General features: G+C 31.9%; 1 protein-coding gene across 1 annotated transcript in view; it reads left to right on the top strand.

Annotated features, from left to right (window-relative positions):
• Positions 1-20,744, top strand: part of LOC117687978 (uncharacterized) — a 47,661-nt gene extending 26,917 nt beyond the window's left edge. The window contains exons 9-12 of the mRNA XM_034465514.2: positions 5,410-5,490; positions 10,715-10,998; positions 12,234-13,101; positions 19,792-20,744. Coding sequence (XP_034321405.2) covers positions 5,410-5,490; positions 10,715-10,998; positions 12,234-13,101; positions 19,792-19,907 — 1,349 coding nt within the window. The 3' untranslated portion in view covers positions 19,908-20,744. The remainder of the gene's footprint in view (positions 1-5,409; positions 5,491-10,714; positions 10,999-12,233; positions 13,102-19,791) is intronic.
• Positions 20,745-21,307: the final 563 nt, after the last annotated feature.

Raw genomic sequence — 21,307 nt, 5'->3', positions numbered from 1 at the left:
CACTTGCACCATTTTATTAGGTAAATAACAGCTTTAAGGTGGTGCAGGACACCTGCATATTGTGATGTATACTTCATTTTGAGATAAACAATAAAGTATATTAAATATTAATTAAATATTTACCCCCCAAATAATGTTACCTAACATTGAAGCGCAGTGGGTTAGAGCGTTTACATGTCTGTAGTAAGAGCATTGGGGTCCAAGGTGTATTTTTTTGTTATTTTACAATTGATATAAATGAATTTTCATTGGGGGGGGGGGTGTCTGGACCCCTCACTCCCACCCCTTCTCTAAATCTGTGCACACGATGATGTACATATGTATGCACACAGAAGCAAATCTAAAACCGGCAACCGCCACGAGGAGGGGGCATAATTTAATTTTTAATTTTGTTTGTAATAATTATATAGACCGTTATACTTTCTATGACATGAGATGATAAGATTATTGATTAACTAAAAATTCACTGCAAATAGTTCAACCCCAAATTGCACATAAAGTGCTGCTCATATGTATTATCATATGGGAAGGGATCTCATCCTTTAGTTATGAAAATTATAATTTTTATTACCGGAGTTTGCATGTGGCCTTCATTTTTAATTAAACTGGTACAAAACAATGTTATATAGGGGCAAACACTTGGTGTGGGTATTACTGTCTAATGACAGCATCTAGTTATTATTTGCAATGTTTTAAGAATGCATTTCTAAGGATCAATTGAAATTTGGGTGTCAGTCGTTAAGTTTTATGCAAGATACAGGGCTCACAATTCTTCGTCATGTAAACAAGGTTCGTGTCCTGTGTTTGTTTACATGGGTTCAATATACCATTAAAAACATTTTAAAGCTGGTTTGTCTATCTTATTATTCATTTTAAGCATAAATAAAAAGTTCCTAACGATAAACACATTCATTTAAGATATAAAACTGGAATTTTCCCTTCAACATTCCTAATGTAAACACACGCTTTGTTTACATAGCGAAGAATTGTAAGCTCTGTAACTCGATTATAACTCATAAAATAACACTCGAATTTTGGTTGCCTTTTTAAAATGCCTTATTGAAGCATTGTAAACAGCAACATTGAAGAATAAAATGTTGGTCCAAAATCGTGACCATGCCCCTTTAAAACATGAATATTATCCAGCAATAATTTATTTTGTAGGAAAATTAAGTCGAGAATATCTGTTTCAAAGACTAGTGTGGGTGGAAATTTAATTTTTGGTTGTCTCACTCATGAAATTTGTTTATACAGACTATTACGCACTTTTGTCTGAAACAAAAATCGAAGCTTATGTCCTCATAGCAGCTGGTATCTAGTTAAGATGAAGCATATTTGACTTCAATATTTCAATGTAACAAACACACGAAAGACCGATCTTTATTCAAAGCGGAGAAATCTTCGAAACTGTAGAAAAAGGGGGTGTTTTTTGATGTATAAAAAAGATACAGGTACCTTTGTTCTGTTTATAAAAAACCGTATGATCTTTTAAAAGATCAGTGCGAGAACATTAACCCACATCCTAATGCTTGTTTTGAAGTTTATAATAATTTAATGTCCGTTAATGTTAAAATTCTTTTATCAAAGTGATTTATTTGATTAGAATATGAAAAGAGGGTTACCGTTGAAACACATGGACTTTTGAACATACCAATGGAGCAACTATTGTACGGCCAATAACACTGCATATACAGAGCATATTTCTTTTTCCGATTTTAAATGTTTACCCTAAGTTGCTGAATAGCATATGTTTTCGAAGGAAAAATGAGGAGTAGGGGACCTTCTTCTTATAATCAATTAAATGATGCACTTGTATTTGACTTGTATCTTTGGTTAATTCCCTCCCACCCCACCCCCGTTCTAAATACGTTGAATTAGATTCACGAGGGTTAACAAATTATCAACAAAATAAAAGTTCAGTTCAAGAATTTGTGATATAAAAACATTTTTCTTAAAGTGTGTTAAGAGTGTCGTAATTAAAAATGTACCTTCATAACGCACTATAAATTTTCTTTTCAAAGTGGGTTAACTTGGTCCAAATTTAACGCACTTTAATTTTTTTTCAAGAGTGCGTAGATTTTGTTCGAAAGTTAACGCACTTTGATTTTTTTTTAAAGTGCGTTGCCACAGACGTATGATATAAGGGTCGATCTGACAAAGCTAAGATAAATTTGTTTGTCGGGCAACAGTTCGCATGCGAAGGGAATCTTTGAAACATGCAAGATATATTGATGCCGATTTCGTAAAGTAAATTGAGGTCGAATACTTCAATGGGTTTACAGTTTTCACATTTTCCGGTGGTGTTTTGTCTGCTTGTTTTAGTCTTTGTTTCATTTTCATTATTTATGTTTTATTATCTTGGAAACTAATGCCTTTATTTTGTAATTTTACAAATTATCAAATCAAACATTGACTTCGATGAAGCGGTCAGTTTACCTGCGCAAAACAAGTTAAATATGAAATATTTACAAAGTACAAAATTACATTTCATGTGTAATTCGGCAAAAAAGACTGCGTTTAAACGCAAACTATTTTTGCAAATAAACGCTAACCTTATATTGCGTTTAAACGCAATAATTTTTGCGAATGAACACTAACATTTGTGCTATTAAACGCATTAATTTTGCAATTAAACGCATCTATACTGAATTAGATGATATATACATGAACATGGCCTTAATTCTTTTTGTTGCAGCTGAGTGGAAAATGATTACAGTGATCTCTTTTTAACCAGTGAGTGGGTCTTGAGGACGACATATGTCTAAGTTTTGTTAATGAGGTCAAATTTCACCAATATTTTTATCCCTGTCCAAAATGTAAAGTTCAGATAAATACTGTTTTGAAAATATTGGGGAGGGTACCACCCCCCCCCCCCCCCAAAAATTTAACTTCCCCGTTTGATAACACAATGTATAAAGTTTACTACCAATCTGTCGTGGTATTAAAATGTATGAAATTAAAAAAAACCTAGTGTATGCAAATTTATTTCCATTTTTTTTTAAGCAAAGTTGTCATTTTCAAAATATCTACACCTCAATGGTGTAAATTAGTCAAACTGCATTCCTTAGCATTTCGTTCAGGAAAAAAGTATTTCCATATAAACTTAAATCGCATTAATTTTTTTCCATTTTATTCTTTTTTTTGTATTAACCAAAGATCCAAGGTATGAATATCTACCTGCGATGCATTATAAACCCGTCCTACACTTTTCGCGAAGACGTTAATTAGTCAAACTGCGTTCTTGGTTACCCCGTTCTGGAAGTTATATTTAATTCTTTCGCTAGAAGTCGCGCTTCGCTAGCTTCTATCTATTAAAACTAAAACCGCTCACTCAAGAAACAAATTGCTTTATTTGATTTATTAAACCTTTGCGAAATCTTAACTTCTATGTGTTATTATGGTATGTTCCTAAAAAATATATTTACTGTTTACGTAAGTATTCAATATTATTTCATTGCAAGCATATATTTTGATGCAAACTACCCCTGACTTTGATCCGCCAAAGTGTTTTCACAACCATACTCTCATTTTGCTATTTTGGGCTTGTTTATCGAAAATGAAAGTAGGTTTTTGATTAATTTTATAATAATAACTAAATCAGTTAAAATTCAAATATACCTTACATACATCATCTTACATGTGTTGAAATAGAAGCTATAATTTTAATAAATTCGAAGTACAATAGCTAAATGTGTTTATTGTATATGTTATATAAATATTTAACACGTGACATAGGTCAATATAACGTTTGATTTTCTCTACATTTTCCTAAAAATAGATTAAGAATTTTTCAAATTGCGACGATTGATTATCGCAAAGAATTCTTAGCAACTGTTTATCGCAGATGCTTGAAATTGTTACACAGTATTTGTATAGGCATGCTATATCGTGGCATGATTTTTGCACTAATCGGACGTCAACTTCCTGTTTAATGAGTACTTTGTTTATTTTCAAACAAATTTCCGTCAAAATTTCTCAGCAGCTATTTATCGCAGATGTTTGAAATTTTTACACAGTGTTGGTTAAGGCATGCCATATCGTGGGATATATTTGTGTACCAATCAGACGTCAACTTCCTGTTAAATGAGTACTCTGTTTATTTTAGTCAAAATTTTCAAAAATTAATCAAAGATTTTTCAGCAGCTATTTATCGCAGAAGCTTGAAATTTTAACACACTATTTGTTTGATATTGGCTCCCAGATATCTTGTTTATTATTACGATGATTTAACCATCCTCTTATTGCAATGTACAACAGGTTAACAGTCTTAAGTTAATCGTTATTCTATAGTTCTACATTAAAGAAACATACATACCAAAGCTAAAAGGGTCAAAGGAAAATTACGAAACAGGAGCATAGCGAACACGGACCTCTTAGAAAATAGAGGTAGAATCAGGTGCCATGGAAAAGTGAGCATCCTCTGCTGACCGGTCACACCAGTGACGTGCTCAATGTCGTAATCGGAAAAAATGAAAAAGTCTGTACACACAATTAGTTAATTATTTATGGTCTAACAATAAGTATGAACAAGTGAAAAGCTGCCAGTGTGACAGCAAACCGGGTTTGCTTTTAATGTGAACTGTATCCATAATCCATGTCAATCCTGAATTGATAAACACTACCTTCCGTGTCCAGTGAAATAGAGCACTGCTTTTTTCTCCAAGTTCAAAAGCTGGTATATGTTCATAAATTATCAGTTATCAAAATCCTAGTAATGAGCACATCTCTTATATGTGTACAGTTGATCTACAAAAGAACAATTTCCTATCTTGAAAACTGAAGTTGGAATTATCCATACAATGAGGGTACCCTATATGCCATATTTTGCCAAATATTTACTAAGTTCAAAAGCTGGTATTTTTGTCATAAATTATCAGAATTTAAAAGCCTAGCAATATGCACACCTCTGATATAGGTACGATTGATCTACAGAAGAACACTACCTATCTTGAAAACCGTAGGAGAAGTTATCCGTACAATGAGGGTACTGTTATGGCAGCCGCCCGCCAATTTCACCATTTTAATAACCGGAATATTCCGTTGGAAAACACGGTAAAACAGAATGAAAAACGTCAGTCAGCATGCGATTTAGTGAAAGAGTGTATTTAGTCGCACCGAGACTGTTGATAACCTTGTTTTATCAATTGGTTTGTCAGCAGCTTGCCTCGCGTTAGAAACTGTTATTTCTATGTTTTCATTCACTATGGCCAGGAATATGTTACTTTAAGAGTTATTGCAATGTTTGTCTTTTTCTTATACTCTTTTGTTTTTTTTTTTAAATGACCCCCCAAAAATGAAAATAAAGATTCTGTGAATTATTATTGTTTTCAGTCTGCTAAATTTAACCATTGGAAAATATACAAAAAAACATTAGAAAAAAATGCATTAATATAACGACCTTAATTTCAGTATTGACATTTGTGGGAGAGTCCTTTTTAGAATCGCCAGACGAAGTGTTGTTTGACTCCATCATCACTCTGTCTCGTGGTGGTAAGTAATTTGATTGTGCTATTCTTCCTACTACTTTTAATATGTTTAAAATGCAACAATGATGTAATTTTGACCAATTTTGTGATTTAGTTTTTAAGATTTTCTGTAACATGTAAGTTGACAATCATTCAACATTTGTTTTATAAGATGATCATTATTGGATTTGTCAAAATAAACACGTTTTCGATTTTATCATTAAAGTTAAGAGATATAACCCAAATATTACCAATAAATGTGCTGATTTATTCAAACAAAAGTTATATTGTTAGAAAAAAGATATAAACCAAGATCGTAATACTGAGGGCTCAATGGTTGTGGCAACCATCATACTATATTTGCCTCCTTATGAAGGAAAGCTCAAACAAAACAATGTAGGGCAATATAGGGTGCTACTCACAAAATAGTTAGTTTTTATCTGTTTACCGTATACATGAAACAATTATGAAATTCTAAATATACTTACGAATTCATCACAATATTAAAATTCATCTCTGCTGAAATTAAAGACTTATTTCTGCATATATCTATTTTTATCCGAACAAAAAATAAGTTGTTATGGCAAAATACGTTTTTATTAAATGTTTATAATATTTCAATTTACAGTACATTTAAAGGTTATATCAGATGACGAGCGGCTATTCTTTTTTGAAAATACATATCGTAAGATTCGGGCAAATTGTATTGCTTAAAACAGGCGCTAAATCGGATTTAAGAGCAGATGTTTAAACAACATCATACCTGTTTATGCACAACTACCAGGACATATTTTTTAATAATTTAGAAAACGTGATAAATCCCTTTAACTCAAAATGAATATTGTTGAAGCTTGCCTGGTAAATGGGCAATGGTTTTCAAACATTTTGAAGATTATTAACATTTATTGATTAAAGTCAAAATCTAGTAAAAAAAAAGTTCCAGAGTGTCTTTTTAATGCTAGAACCATTATAAGGTCATAATTGATTTGAAGAATCTTTTTCCCGTACTTTACAGCTTTAAGGGAATTATGTAGAAAATTAAACAATTTCTCGAAATTCTATATTAAATCATGGAAATTATTTAAAAAGGAAATCCCGATACCTATGTTCAATTTGACATCAACTTAAAAAGGTCAAGAGCATGTTTAATTTCGTCTTGGGGAATCTGAAGACACTCTAAAGAATTTTTTTTTCAAATCAAACAATGGGGGATAAACTCCTTAATGTGTTCTTTATTGCTGCATAGTGGATTAAAATGTCAGTTTAAAACTTTTTTTTAACCTCGGAAAGAATTTTAGGCCCAGTAAATCCTATCATACATATCCATTGTTATAAAGTATCATCGAAAGAATTCATAGCTTAAATTTTATGAACATGCAGAAACCTTTCATTTAATAGATCTTGACCATTTTTTTCTTTCTGAATGAAGTTTTTACATTTTTCGCAAAAAGAAAAATATCTAAATATAACAAGAGGCCAGATAGCCTTACCTGTCACCTGATTAGCATATAACCCATTCAAAACCTTGTCGAGGAGTTTCATATATGCATTTACTTATGTTTCATTTGGACAAGAAAAAATGTGCAATGACGACCACCTCCCTGCCTAAAATCTTTCAAAAGGAAGTATGAAACCTATAATTCTGACGAAAACCTTAAAAATCTGGTCTACAAAATTATGAATTCAGTTTTCCTTTCAGGTGTGTGACAGTAAAAAAGAAATTTGTTTAACATTAGATGCATTAAGGATTACGTTTACTCAGGCTTTGAGCTTTTAAAAATATTTTTACAAAGTTCAATATCTGAACTCCAAAGTTGGTTTAAAAACACAAAATAACAACGTTATTAACAAATATCGATATTGATATCCATGATTTGTTTATTTGAGGATGATATGCTCCGACAACGGTAGATTAAAAATGAAACAGAGGAAATTCAGACTATTTTTTCATTTTCTTATTTTCTCTTAAAACTTTCTGTTGCAGTGTAATTGCAAAATGTTTCTATGTGTTATGTCATATCATTTTACATATTTTATGGTTGTATTTACTCGTCTATAGATTTATATCACTGGCTGGCACGCGATTTGAAAAAATCTTTAAAATACATAAAATTGATTCAAGATAAAATATCTCGAAATTTTGATCATTGATCCTATATAAAGTTAATGTCAAAATAATACAGACAATAAAAACAGTTTTAGGATATCAATGGTTTGAAGCTCCTATTAGTCAGTTTTTTTGTAAAACTCGATCAAAAATGAGTACAATTTAGGAAATTGATAGAGGAAATTCAGACTTAATTTAAATTAAAATATGAGCTTTAGGTAGTCCTATACTCGGCACTAAATGGGCTCAATCATTAAAAGCGTTAAATGATAAATATACATTCTAGCAATACATATACAATAGAAAATATGTATGTTTACATGCTAGTTTGTTACAAGTATCACCTCTCAGACGGGTGTACCCCCTTGCGAAAATGATTGACAATTATGAAATTTGCCAGACGTCAGTTTTTCCTAAAAATAATTACCAATTTTGGAAAATTAGAAGTGAACATACAAAATAGAGTATAACATTTTTTTAAGCCATATCTCATCAATAATTTTGCGCAAATGTTTGTAAGTAAGTACACTTTATGGACCTGATGTATCAAAATAGAATACAAAAAATGCATTGCTAGTATCGGGTTTGGTAATTTATTTGCTATTTTATGGACTCAAACTTTAATTCATGGTGTTTATTCTATAGATTGACATCTTAGAAAAAAGATCTGGTAAAATAAATTTTATGTTGACGGATTACTTTTCACCCTATAAGCTCTAAACCAAGTAGACCCTGACGAAAAAATCCGTAAAAATCACATTTTACTACAGTTTCTGCCTAAATCTGTCAACAGTGTTAGATATCATTTAAACATTTATTATTTGACGATTGATTAAATTCGAAATAGCTTCTGTCTCTAAATTTAAACCGGTTTTAGTAAAAGAAAATGAAAAATTCGGGGGGGGGGGGGGGGGGGGGGGTCAAAACAAAGAAGATATAAGCATACCTGAGATCCTGGTTAATCAGAAACTTCGTTTTTCATTTTTTTATTTCACTTTTACAGAATCGAGTTCTCAACATTAATCATGTCTATCTCTCATGGAATACATATATTACCGTTCTAATTGATTAGTATTGCCATTGTTTACAACAGCGATGTTGAGCACAATCAATGCCGGGTATCTAAAACGCTTTGTAAAAGTCGAATCAATATTGTAAAATCCGTATTATGACGTAGTGCGATACTCGGACTACTTTAAAACGATTTATTCAAATATAAAATTAGTCAAGCTATTCCAATTTAAGCATTTACTCCCAACCTACAGATTGTTTTATTATGTTTAAATATTAAAAAATAAAGAAAACCTTGAAAATGGTGGAACATTTTGACATTTTTTTCAAAAAACATTTAGAGGTCAATAGCAGAAAAAGTAGGTCATTGACCTAGTTATTTGAAAGTGAAAAAAAGCACCACAATAGTGAAGCTACAATGAACAATAAGTAGTTTTTCGTTCCTATTAGTGGATTTTTTTCGCCCCTGAGTAAACGTAATCCTTAACACCTATACATGTACGTCCATTTGACCCTGCCCTAGAGTCAAAACCCATACTGCAGGAGATATGGCATTTAAAATTTTAGTAGAGGACTTTTTGGCGAACAAAATAATGAAGTCAGTTTTCATTACAGATGTACGTGTGAGAATAGAGAAGAAGATTTTTAAACATTTTATGAATTAACATTATGTTGCCATTTTGCCCTCCCCCCCACCATGTCCTGAACCCCTGACCCAGGAGCCATGAATTACAAAATTTTGGTAGAGGAGATAGTGGACACCATAACCATGTATTCAGTTGTTTGCCCACATGTGTGGGAGTTAAGAGGATTTCTTAAGACTTGATACATTTTTACTATATGGCCATAGAGCCCGAACCCCTGACACAGGTGTCAGGGATTTCACAATTTCGGTAGAGGGCTTCATGGACATTATAATCATGCATTTAGTTTTTAACAAAAGTTTTTGGGAGAAGTGAATAAAAATTTTCGAAGATTTAATACATTTTTACTTTATGGCCATATTGGCCCGACCCTTGAGCCTGAACCCCTGACCAAGGGACCATGAATTTCACCACCTTGGTAGGGGGCTTCATGGACATCATAATTATGCATTTAGTTAAAAAAAATGTATGTGGGAGTAGAGAAGAAAATTTTCTAACATATGACTATATGGCCATATTGGCTTAACCCTAGAGCCTGAACCCCTGACACAGGGGTCTTGAATTTTACAATTTTGGTAGAATACTTTATGGATATCATAATCATGCATTTGATTTTTAACAAATATATATCGGATTTTAAAGATAATATATATTTTTACTGTATTGCCATATTGGCCCCACCCAAGAGCCAGAACATCTGACCCAGGGGCCATGAATTTCACAAGTGTGGTAGAGTGCTTCATTGAAACCAGTTATTACCTCACATGAGTGGGAGTAGAGAACAATATTTTAAAAAATGTGGCTTTTTTTGTTTGTGGTGCCCCTGGGGTGGTAGAGCCATGCATTTCACAATTTAGATTCGTCTTACCATAGAGATTTTAAGAAGAATTTAAAAATGTAAAATTGTTAACGCACGATGGAAGACACAGGACGACGGACGAAAATGGATAGCAATAGGTTACCTTAATTTACTCAGGTGACCTCAAGAAAGTCCACGACACATTTCAATTCAAACACTATTTACTGATAAACCCATTCTTTGCTTAATGTGAACTCACCATGTGTTCATTTGAAGCATTTCTTATTTCACTTACAATTCAAGCTACACGGTCACCTGTTATGTATACTATGAATTAGAATTATATGGGTAAAATAAAATACATTTGAAGCGTTTATTTCAATAACATTTACTTGAATATATAACGGTAATGACAGTTGTTGATATCTTAGCATTTTCAAATCCTCTCTGCTTTTATAGTAAATACAGGTATAACTATCAGGTTTCCAACTGAGTACCTTGACTGATCTAGGGGTTTTGAGATAAATGCACAATTTCAACTTCAACACTGACGAACAACCGTTAAATTAAAACAGGAAAAACAATGAAAAGAACAGAAAGAAACCAAAACGAAACCCGCAAATACAAATTGAGTTATGTTTGTACACTTGCTTGCAGTGTTTTTTTAATTTATCTTTTTGTGAATTAGATGACAAAACAGATGCTTGGACAGAAACTATCAACTTTCAAAATCATTCCAATTTCTTCCATTCTTTCAACATTGATATACCGGAAGATCCATTCCAAAAGTCATTTACTAGGAATCTTCTAGAAGCGTCCAACTTAGAAAAATTAGTTGGAGAGATCAGATCTCTTGCAAGAAGAGTTGTTCTTTGTAAACACATCAAAGACGAAGATATGATACCTGGGACAGTGTATGTCTACGAAGTTATTGTAACATATAGGAAAAAACAAATATATATTAAGGAAATGGTAATTTGTTTTTGTTTTTTAATTTTCATAAATGTCTACGAATTTAGCATTATTATACCCCTGCTCCGAAGGAGAGGGGGTATACTGTTTTACCCTTGTGTGTCTGTCTGTCCGTCCGTAACAAAATTTTTTGTCGCATTTATCTAAGCAGCTATTTATCGAAGATGCTTAAAATTTTCACACAGTGTTTGTTAAGGCATGCAATATCGTGGGATATATTTTTGTATCAATCGGACGTCAACTTCCTGTTAAGTGAACTAAACATTTCAAACAAATTTTTGTCAAATATTTTTCAGCAAACTGTTTATCGCAGATGCTTGAATTTTTACACAATATTTGTATAGTCATGCCATATCGTGGGATATATTTTTGTACCAATCGGACGTCAACTTCCTGTTAAATGACGACTGTTTATTTTAAGCAAATTTTCAAACAAATTTTTGTCAAAGAATTTTCAGCAAACTGTTTATCGCAGATGCTTGAAATGTTTGCACAGTATTTGTATAGGCATGTCATATTGTGGGATATATTTTTGTACCAATCAGACTTCAATTTCCTGTTAAATGACGACTTTGTTTATTTTTAGCAAACATTTTCAAACAAATTTTTGTCAAAGAATTCTCAGCAACTGTTTATCGCAGATGCTTGAAATTTTTACACAGTATTTGTATAGGCATGCTTTATCGTACGATGTATTTGTGTACCAATCGGACGTCAACTTCCTGTTTAATGACGACTTTGTTTATTTTTAGCCAAAATTTTAAAACAAATTTCCGTCAAAGATTTCTCAGCAACTATTAATCGCAGATGCTTGGAATTTCAACACACTATTTGTTTTGGAATGCCATGCTGTGGGATATATTTTTGTATCAATCGGACGTCAACTTCCTGTTAAATAATGACTGTTTAATTTAAGCCAAAATTTTCAAACAAATTTTCGTCAAAGATTACTCAGCAGCTATTTATCGCATATGCTTTAAATATTTACACAGTGTTTATTAAGGCATGCCATATCGTGGGATATATTTTTTGCATCAATCGGATGCCAGCATTCTGTTCAATGTCGACTTTGCTTATTTTGCATATTCACATCAGAGCGGGGGTATCACTAGTGAGCATTGGCTCACAGATATCTTGTTGTTTTAGCATTTATTTAAACGTAGAAATACAGCATGCTTTTGTACAAATAATAAATAGGTAGAATATAAGATTTAAACATGTATTTTTGATTTTAGAATCGTCAAGAAGAGATTGATTTTTTCCATAGAAAAAATGACAACCTCATTAAAATTATCCTGATTAAAGGAGGTTTTGCTGATGTCACGGAAACAAAACGTAAAGTACATCACGAGTACAAAAAATTCATTAAGTTTCAAAATATTTACTTGCATCATGAATCTGAAGAATATGCCGCTATTGCTAATCTAATTGCGCACAAAAAAGTTGAGACCTACAAACAATCTCTCATTACTGTTAAGGATAGCATTCCAATAAATCGCATTGGACATATTGTCAGGAATGCTGTTCTTCGGGCTTTATCAAAAGAAATGATCACCGAACTTTGCTTTGAAGCTAGTATTGAAGAAAGCGGAAACATAGACAGCGATCCTTACTATTGTCGCTCAAGTTCAACAGTTAAAAGACTTAAGAAAGAATTGATGGAGAAGACCCTTCAATCAGTTAGTGATTATTTAGGATCAGAAATCTGTGAAGAAATGCAACGGTATATTGTAACAGATATCAAAAGCAAGTTTGACTTTGATTTAGATCCGTTTACTAAATTCCTCGGTATTTCAAAATTGATACTAATTCAATCAATACCAACTGGAATCGCTGCATATTTTTTTAATCCTTACGTATCAGTCATTGTCGGTGCTGCTTCTATGGTTGGTACATTTATCATATCAATAAATGTTAACTCGCGGTCGTGGAGAAGAAATGTAGCATCTGAAATTTATGAGAAGGCGTCTAAAAATAGAGAAGAAGTTGTAAAAGAGGTAACATCAAATGTCAAGGATCAATGCGTGAGCACACAATGGGATTTAAACTATGTTGCTGGACAATTGAATGGTTTTACGGAAGAACTAGCTGTCCGACGTTTTGGTAAGTATATCTATGTTACATGTATAGTTTTACATGTCTGTTATCTAATATATTTACTTTTTGGTGAAATCATATTACACTAAACGCAAAGTATTTTGGGAGAAAGGGACTACTTCAAGTACAAAAGACCAAATTCAAATCTATGATAGTGATTTTCTTGAAAAATTTATAAATTAGAATAAAATAATATAAAATTAATCAAAATAGAAGTGAAAAGCGGTCGTGACAGCAAACCGAGTTTTTGCTATGTGAACAGTAGCCATAATCCATGTCAATCCTGATTTGATAAACACTACCAACCGTATCCATTGAAATGGAATACCCTATATGCAATATTTTGCCTAAAAATGTTCAAAAGCTGGGGTTTATTTCATAGATTATCAGAAATCAAAATCCTAGCAAGATGCACACCTCTGGTGTATGCATAATGGATCTGCAAAAGAACAACTTCATTTCCTGAAAACTGTAGGAGGAATTATCCGTACAATGAGGGTACCTTATGGGAAAAATTTTGCCAAAAAATGAAAACCGTAGGAGGAGTAATCCGCACAGTGATGGTACCCTTTGGCAGCGGCCCGGTCGTCAATTTCACCATTTTAATAACCGGATTTTTCCGTTGGAAAACCAGGTTAATAATATAATAAATCGAATTAGATTTTTAATAGGGACAATTTCAAAAATAAAAATATTTGTATAAATATTTTTGTTTTAACTGAACATAATGGGAAAAACGTTCTTGTGGGAGAAAAAAATACTTAATTATGCAATACATCTTTGAAATATAAATTAAACTATAAGACATATGAGGATTTTGAATGATTTTAATTTTAAAAAATGACACAGTCATCGACTCCGCTTTTAAGGGGTACATACCAACGCACGTTGTTTTGTTATTTGTTAAATTTTTCATTTGATGTACTGCAAAACATCCAAGAAAAAAGGATATGGTACATCATTTTGAGTTTGATTAAGAACTCTTAGAGTTTGCTAAACGTTTCTCTGCGATAAAAAAAACTCAAACTAAAGCCGAGAAGTTTATTTTTATTTCTAATTTAGGTATTGAGTAGTTCGGTCTGGCTCAAATACTATTACCTTATCTTTCTAGAATGTTATAAGTATGTTGATTAAGTATAACATTAACAACAAAACGTTTACACTTATAGACGATATTGTGCAAATTAATTAAAAACGTATATTAGCATGTTGAATTAAACTACAGTCAGCTACTACATGCACCACATAAATTGTTAATTGATGGCGTATTAAAGCTAAATATTGCATCAAAACTAAAATTGAGTTTTAGTATTTGTAATGTAAGATTGAAAATTTGACGTTCGTGATAATCACTTCTTTTAGATGCGCGATATATCTGCGCAAAGCAAATAAGATCCGTCGTCCTTAAATGTATATGTAAAGGGCTAGCTTTTTTAAAGAAAATAGAACAACGTTGTAAGATAGGAATTGCGACGTCAAGTGTTTTATTTTTCAATAATTACTTTACAAAAATGTAAAGCTACCCTGTATGGTATAAATTCAAAATATTGAAATTCTGAACTCTAAAAAATAACAGGACCCTAAAGGGGTATAAAGTACAGCATAGCTACATATAAAGGTTAGCAGGAACATAACTTTAATACCTTGTCTTGAGCTACAATTATGTTAATTTTTGTCAAATCAACAAAATAAGGCACATTTTTACTAATCAAAAGCGATTTACACAAAATTGGGTTAAATCTGTAGCACTCCAAAGCATGCTTCACATGGACACTTATATCCTCTACCAATATAACGTAACATGTTCTTCCATAAAACCATACACATGATCAATAAAAGCACTTAAAGTAGGGGAATCTGGTTGTCACGTAATGCAATTGTATTTTTTTTTTGGGCGGGAACAAAAAAGACAAATTAAAAGTGCACATTCACATCTTTTTGATGTTCTTAATAATGGGTGTTTTTTTAATGACAATACATTAAAAGATTTGCGAGTTTGACCGTGAGTTGGATTTATAGATTGTGTATATGTATATGACAACAATTAAATTAAAGATTTTGAAAGAAAATCCGAGAAAAACTCCTATCGTATGCGTTCGTAGTATTGTGTTACGGTTTAACACAAGGTTCTAAGACATCATATCTTGGTTCTGTAGGCATTAATGATGAAATAGCATTGAAAACATCTTGCATTTTGTATTTATAGGTAAGATTTTAAAGGTTTATATTTTACACTCGGTCACATTTTATTAGATCACCTAAACCGAAGAAAGGTTTCCTTATTAAATTTGTCCGTTGTTTGCCACAACGGGTGTTCGAATTTTTACACAGGAACATATAGAGTAAATCTTTTTTTTTTAATTCTGAAGAACAACCATATGGCCAGGAAAGCATAAACTTGTGTGGAAGCATCGACAGATAGTGAAAATTCAAGTTCATTCAAATCATGATATTCAAATCAAAATCTTTAGGAGTAGGCTGAGGCCATGTTAGGGATCCATTTTTACATTTCAATTATTCACAACAACTGAAATTTTATCATATACGCTTTTTCTAATATCCAAGCATTTTTACAATTGCTGATTCTTTACAAGTGTTTAAACTTTGGCCCCTGGACGATTATTCGGGTTGATGTAGGTTTATATCCTGTATATTAATAATTGTTTAGGGTATTTTTGAGAACTGCAATGTTAAATGTAATATGACTATAAAATCATCATGTTAATTAAAAAGTAACTTGAGTATAAATAAAAGAATATCCAGTAGGAATCAGATTATTTTTTGTATACAGGATCTACATGAATTATACCATAGTGTCAAGATATTTTGCATTATGCATCATTAAGCTGATTTAATCATTCCTATTGTTGCTGAGCGATGTGGCTCATGGGTCTCTTGTTTTGAAATTTATATCATAATGTTATTTGAAATTGCTGCCTGATATGCTATAGAAAAAAATATATAACAATGGTTCAAGATAGCGTATCTCAAGAATTTGATCATTAAAACACCAACAAACTAGTGGGTATTGTTTTTTTTAAGAAAAAAAAACATGTCTCCCCTTCTCCCCAAGGATTGTAATATATTAACAATTGAAAAAAATTATGTCAGCTATATGTTACCCAGACCCATCTTTTTCTTAATTTGACCTTGAGTAAAACATGGCCAAGGTCATATATAAATCAATAGTACACCTAAGTGTATTATTATTGTTCTTTGTTTAAAGTTTGAAGTCCTTCTGTCAAAGTATATTCATGAGTTGAACAATGAAGTTTTTTTCTAATTTGACCTTGAAATAAAAGTTTTAAGGTCAAGGTCAAATATTTAGGTAAGGTTCAACTAGGTTATATACCATCTATCCATGATACAAGTTAAAAGTCTGTATGTTAAAGGAGTCTTGTGTTATGGTCGGACAATATTTTTTATGAAAAGCTTGACCTTGAAGAACAAAAAAGGTCAAGGTCAAAACTTTAAGTAGCGTGCACTCCTTCTCAAAACCATCTACCTATGTTCCAAGTTTGAAGTTTTAATGTCAAAGGGTATTAAAGTTATGACTCAGACAAAATTTTATTATTTTTTTCTTTTTTCTTAATTTGACCTTGAGTAAAACAAGGTCAAGGTCAACTATTATTCAATAGTACACCTTAGTGTATTATTATTGTTCTTTGTTTAAAGTTTGAAGTCCTTCTGTCAAAGTATATTCAGGAGTTGAACAATGAAGGTTTTTCTAATATGACCTTGAAATAATAATTCTAGGTCAAGGTCAAAATTTTTGGTAAGGTTCAACTAGGTTATATACCATCTATTTTTGATACAAGTTTAAAGTCTGTATGTTAAAGGAGTATTGTGTTATGGTCCGGACAATATTTTTTATGAAAAGCTTGACCTTGAAGAGCAAAATAGGTCAAGGTCAAAACTTTTGGTAGCATGCACTCCTTCTTAATACTGTCTACCTATGTTTTAAGTTTGAAGTCTTAATGTCAAAGGGTATTAAAGTTATGACCCAGAAAACATTTTATTATTTTTTTCTTAACTAACCTTGAGTAAAACAAGGTCAAGGTCAAATAGTTTTCAATAGTACACCTAATTGTATTATTATTGTTCTTTGTTCAAAGTTTGAAGTCCTTCTGTCAAAGTATATTCAGGAGTTGAACAATAAAGGTTTTTCTAATATGACCTTGAAATAAAAATTCTAGATCAAGGTCTAAAATTTTGGTCAGGTACAACTAGGTTATATACCATCTATCTATGATACAAGTTTAAAGTCTGTATGTTAAAGGAGTCTTGTGTTATGGTCCAGACAATATTTTTTATGAAAAGGTTGACCTTGAAGAAAAAAAATAGGTCAAAGTCAAAACTGTTGGTGGCGTGCACTCCTTCTCAATACCATCTACCTCTGTTTCAAGTTTGAAGTCCTAATGTCAAAGGGTATTTAAGTTACGGCTTGGACAAATTTGGATGAAGAAGAAGAAGAAGAAGAACTAGACACGATCTCGTTGCGAGCAACGAATGGGTCTTCCGTCCGATTTTTTAATAGATTAGATCAAACTTATTAATTCAAAGATAAAATCATAGACCTAAGCGAAAAATAGTAAAAAAAAATTGCGGCACTCGAGGCTTGAACCCGGGTCGCCTGGGCCATGTCCACGACTCTATCGACTGAGCTACATGTACTCAGACTCTCGCTTCAGAACTTTGACGCTTAGTTTCTCGAGAATGCCTTGATCGATTTTAAAACAAATTACATATTCTGAATCAGTGAAAAAGTCACTATCAACCCTACAGAAAAATATCAAAAAAGAAAAAAGTTGAAAAAATCGATTTTTTGTCTTTCCTTCCGGTGACGACCGGAAGTGACGGACGTTATCTATTTAACCTAAGGGCATCCTTCCAAAGATAGATCTATCATCGCTGAAAATTTCAAGTTTCTATCTTCAACCATTATTTAAATATTCGCTGGACAAAATGCATTTTTAAAAACAGTAAACTTAACGACGTTGACGAACGGAAGTGACGTCATATTCGAAAAGATACGTATGCATAGCTATAGTTACTGTCTTCTGCGTATGAAATTTTCGAGAAAATCCGTCGAATCGTTTCTGAAATATCTGGTTTTAAAAAATTTGGTGCAGGAAAAAAAACAAGAAAAATAATAGGTCAAAAGAAACCTAACGAAAACAATAAGGTCTTCCGTTGGAAACGGAAGACCTTAATAAGAAAGTCGACAAAAACAATATGTCTCCCCTTTGAAAGGGGAGACATAATTATAGACTTTATACATATATGTAGGTTAGTTCTTTTTTAGTCAGTTTTTACCCCTTTTCAACGGAAAAAAACCGGTTATTACAATGGTGAAAATAGCGGGCGGGCGGCTGCCAAAAGGGTACCCTAATTGTACAGATAACTCCTCCTACAGTTTTCAAGATAGAAAGTTGTTCTTTCAAAAATTAATTGTACATGTACATAGATCGTAAAATAGAGGTGTGCATATTGCTAGGTTTTCGATTTCTGCTAATTTATGAAAAAAATATCAGCTTTGGCTTTTAAACTTAGTCATTTTTGGCAAAATATTGCATAAAGGGTACTCCATTTCACTGGATACGGTTGGTAGTGTTTATCAATTCAGGGTTGACATGGATTATGGCTACTGTTAACATAAAAAACCCGGTTTTTCTGTCACATTGACAAAGTTTACTAGCATAGAACATTAGGTTATTGGACTACTAGATATCCTCACAATAATAGGGGTCTAAAGTACAATAAGTAGAATTTTGTTCTTAATTTTGGATTTGTTGCGTCCCTATGTAAATTATAAAATGGATGTAAGCGATTCTGTATGTTTCCCTATATCCTTCCTTATGGACGGTAGTATGTCAAGTGGAGAGTTACTGCAATGTTTGAGATATGTATTAATATAATTATAAACTTCGGTGTATATATCGGCATTTATGTTGCATTTTTAAGACACACTTCTTTTCACTGTTTCTTTAAGAAGTTAGCAGGTGTTTTGTCCTTGGAAAATGTTTGGCTATGAATTAACAGTGTTGCTTTTGGAACTATTTTACTTTATAAACAAGTCTGATTATGTAAGTAAAGATTCCGCGTCGATTCAAAACCAAGTTTTGTTGTCGTATAACCAACTAAAGGACAGCTGAAACAAGTTCTTTCCTTTTATTACTTAGACATGTCATTAAGTAATCTTTTATTTTTGTTTAAGTTACCTTTCAATTCACTAAATGATTGAATAACTTTTTAATTTCATCCTAAAGTTTCAACTCTTAAGTGAAAAAAAGCATTATTTGTAATGTAAGTTAAAACTAATCTTTGTAATACTTTTTACATTGGTAAAATAATTTATTGAACCTTCCAGAAAGTATTTAATGTTAACTTTAATGGTGTTCATAAAATCATCTATAGTAATAGTATATCCTTGTTTTAATCTGAAATGTATCAATCATAGTTTAGCTTATTTTATTTATTACAAATATTGAACAAAAGAACTATGTACCGTAGACTACATATTCTAAATGAAATTATTAACTATTTGAATGAAGTATTATGGTCATTGCTTGCGGTCTCTTTAAAAAGGGGTGTTTATGTAATAGAGTTTTTGCTCATAACAAATGACCTTTGCACTAAGACATAGCGACTACTACTTCATAATGAGAAAAAATATTCTTTTATACCATCTTTTAGCAGCAACACTCCTACATAATCCAGACCGGCATCGTTATGGAATTTTCGACGAATTCAGGCATTGGAGGTCGGATGAGGAAGACTTCGAAAATATAACAACACGCACTAAATACTAAAGACACGGAAAATTAAAACTGTCAGACCTTCGGGGCTACCAGTCCCTACTTTATGTAATGCTTTCTTTATGTATTACAAATGTACTTTATTATATTATGTTTCATACGTGATGCGTATATTACCCGTGTGATAAACCTTTGCTACATCATACAGGTGATGCTTTATCAAATACTTCCGTTCCGAACTATTTTTGACACAGCCCCCCGCTTCAGTTACCTATTTTTGAAGATTAGCTATTACTCTTAACATAACTATATCGACTGCAAAAATTGATATAAAATGGTTTTGTCAAAGACTTAAATTACAAATATGAAGGAAAAGACATACCTGCATAGCATAGGCGTCAGACCCCAGACTATTTGAGGGGGGGGGGGGCTTTTAGCCAACTTTTGCAAAGTTATACATAACTGTAACCAAAAGACCTTTTTCATCTTGTTTGTCAAGATTTTTGATTAGTGTAGCCCCCTTTCAACTTTCAATTTGCTTTGTGTAGTTTATAAAACTGCAAATTACATTAACCATCAATGACTGACGACGCAATGATAACAGAGCGTACTGATTGTGTTTAATGTATACAGGAACCTACCGAGAAATGTTTCATTAGACTTTGTTTCCACCACCAGTAAGCATCCTTATTCATTTTTTTCAATCTCGAATCATTAGGCTGGTGTATGTGTTATATATCATCAACAACTGTTCCTCGTTAGAGTCAACTCAAACTTACGAGCAATACCAACTGTGTATTTTAACAAAGTTGATTATTCAAGCCTTCTGATCAGTATTTCCATTTAACAAATGAATAAGCTCTAAGAAAAATTATTTAGAGCTAAAAAATTGTTATTTCAAAGTTTATTTCAGTGAAATTTTACATTATAAATAAATATAATACTGTAAATAATACTGTGCAAGGTCACAATGACCGCATAAAACAACGTTGCATCATGGTTTTTAATCTTTGAAAAAAATCAATTCGGGTCATATAAGGGACTGTCTCAAAAGGTTCAGAATATAAATCAAATTGTATAAGATAAAAAGAACATCTATAATTGTGTGATTTTATATTTGATTTATCCAATTCGTTAAAATGGTAATATTCGCTCGGCAAGCCTCGCGAATATATATACTATTTCAACTCGTTGGAAAAAGTAAATATATATATATATATATATATATATATATATATATATATATATATATATATATATATATATATATATATTCACACAATATAGATATATATTATATTATTATCATCTTATATTATATTATATTTGCTTCAATATTTTAAGTGTGGTAAAAATGCTATAATGTGTATATTGATTACGTGTGCTGAGAAACTTTGCTAATGTTCTGACGAGGATGAACGTTTCGTCCTCCACTCACATCTAAACTTTATCAC

This window comes from Magallana gigas, chromosome 1 (genome assembly GCF_963853765.1).
Source record: "Magallana gigas chromosome 1, xbMagGiga1.1, whole genome shotgun sequence".
Lineage (NCBI taxonomy): Eukaryota > Metazoa > Mollusca > Bivalvia > Ostreida > Ostreidae > Magallana > Magallana gigas.
The sequence above is the reverse complement of the archived record's forward strand: the minus strand, read 5'-3'. Positions and strand labels throughout refer to the sequence as shown.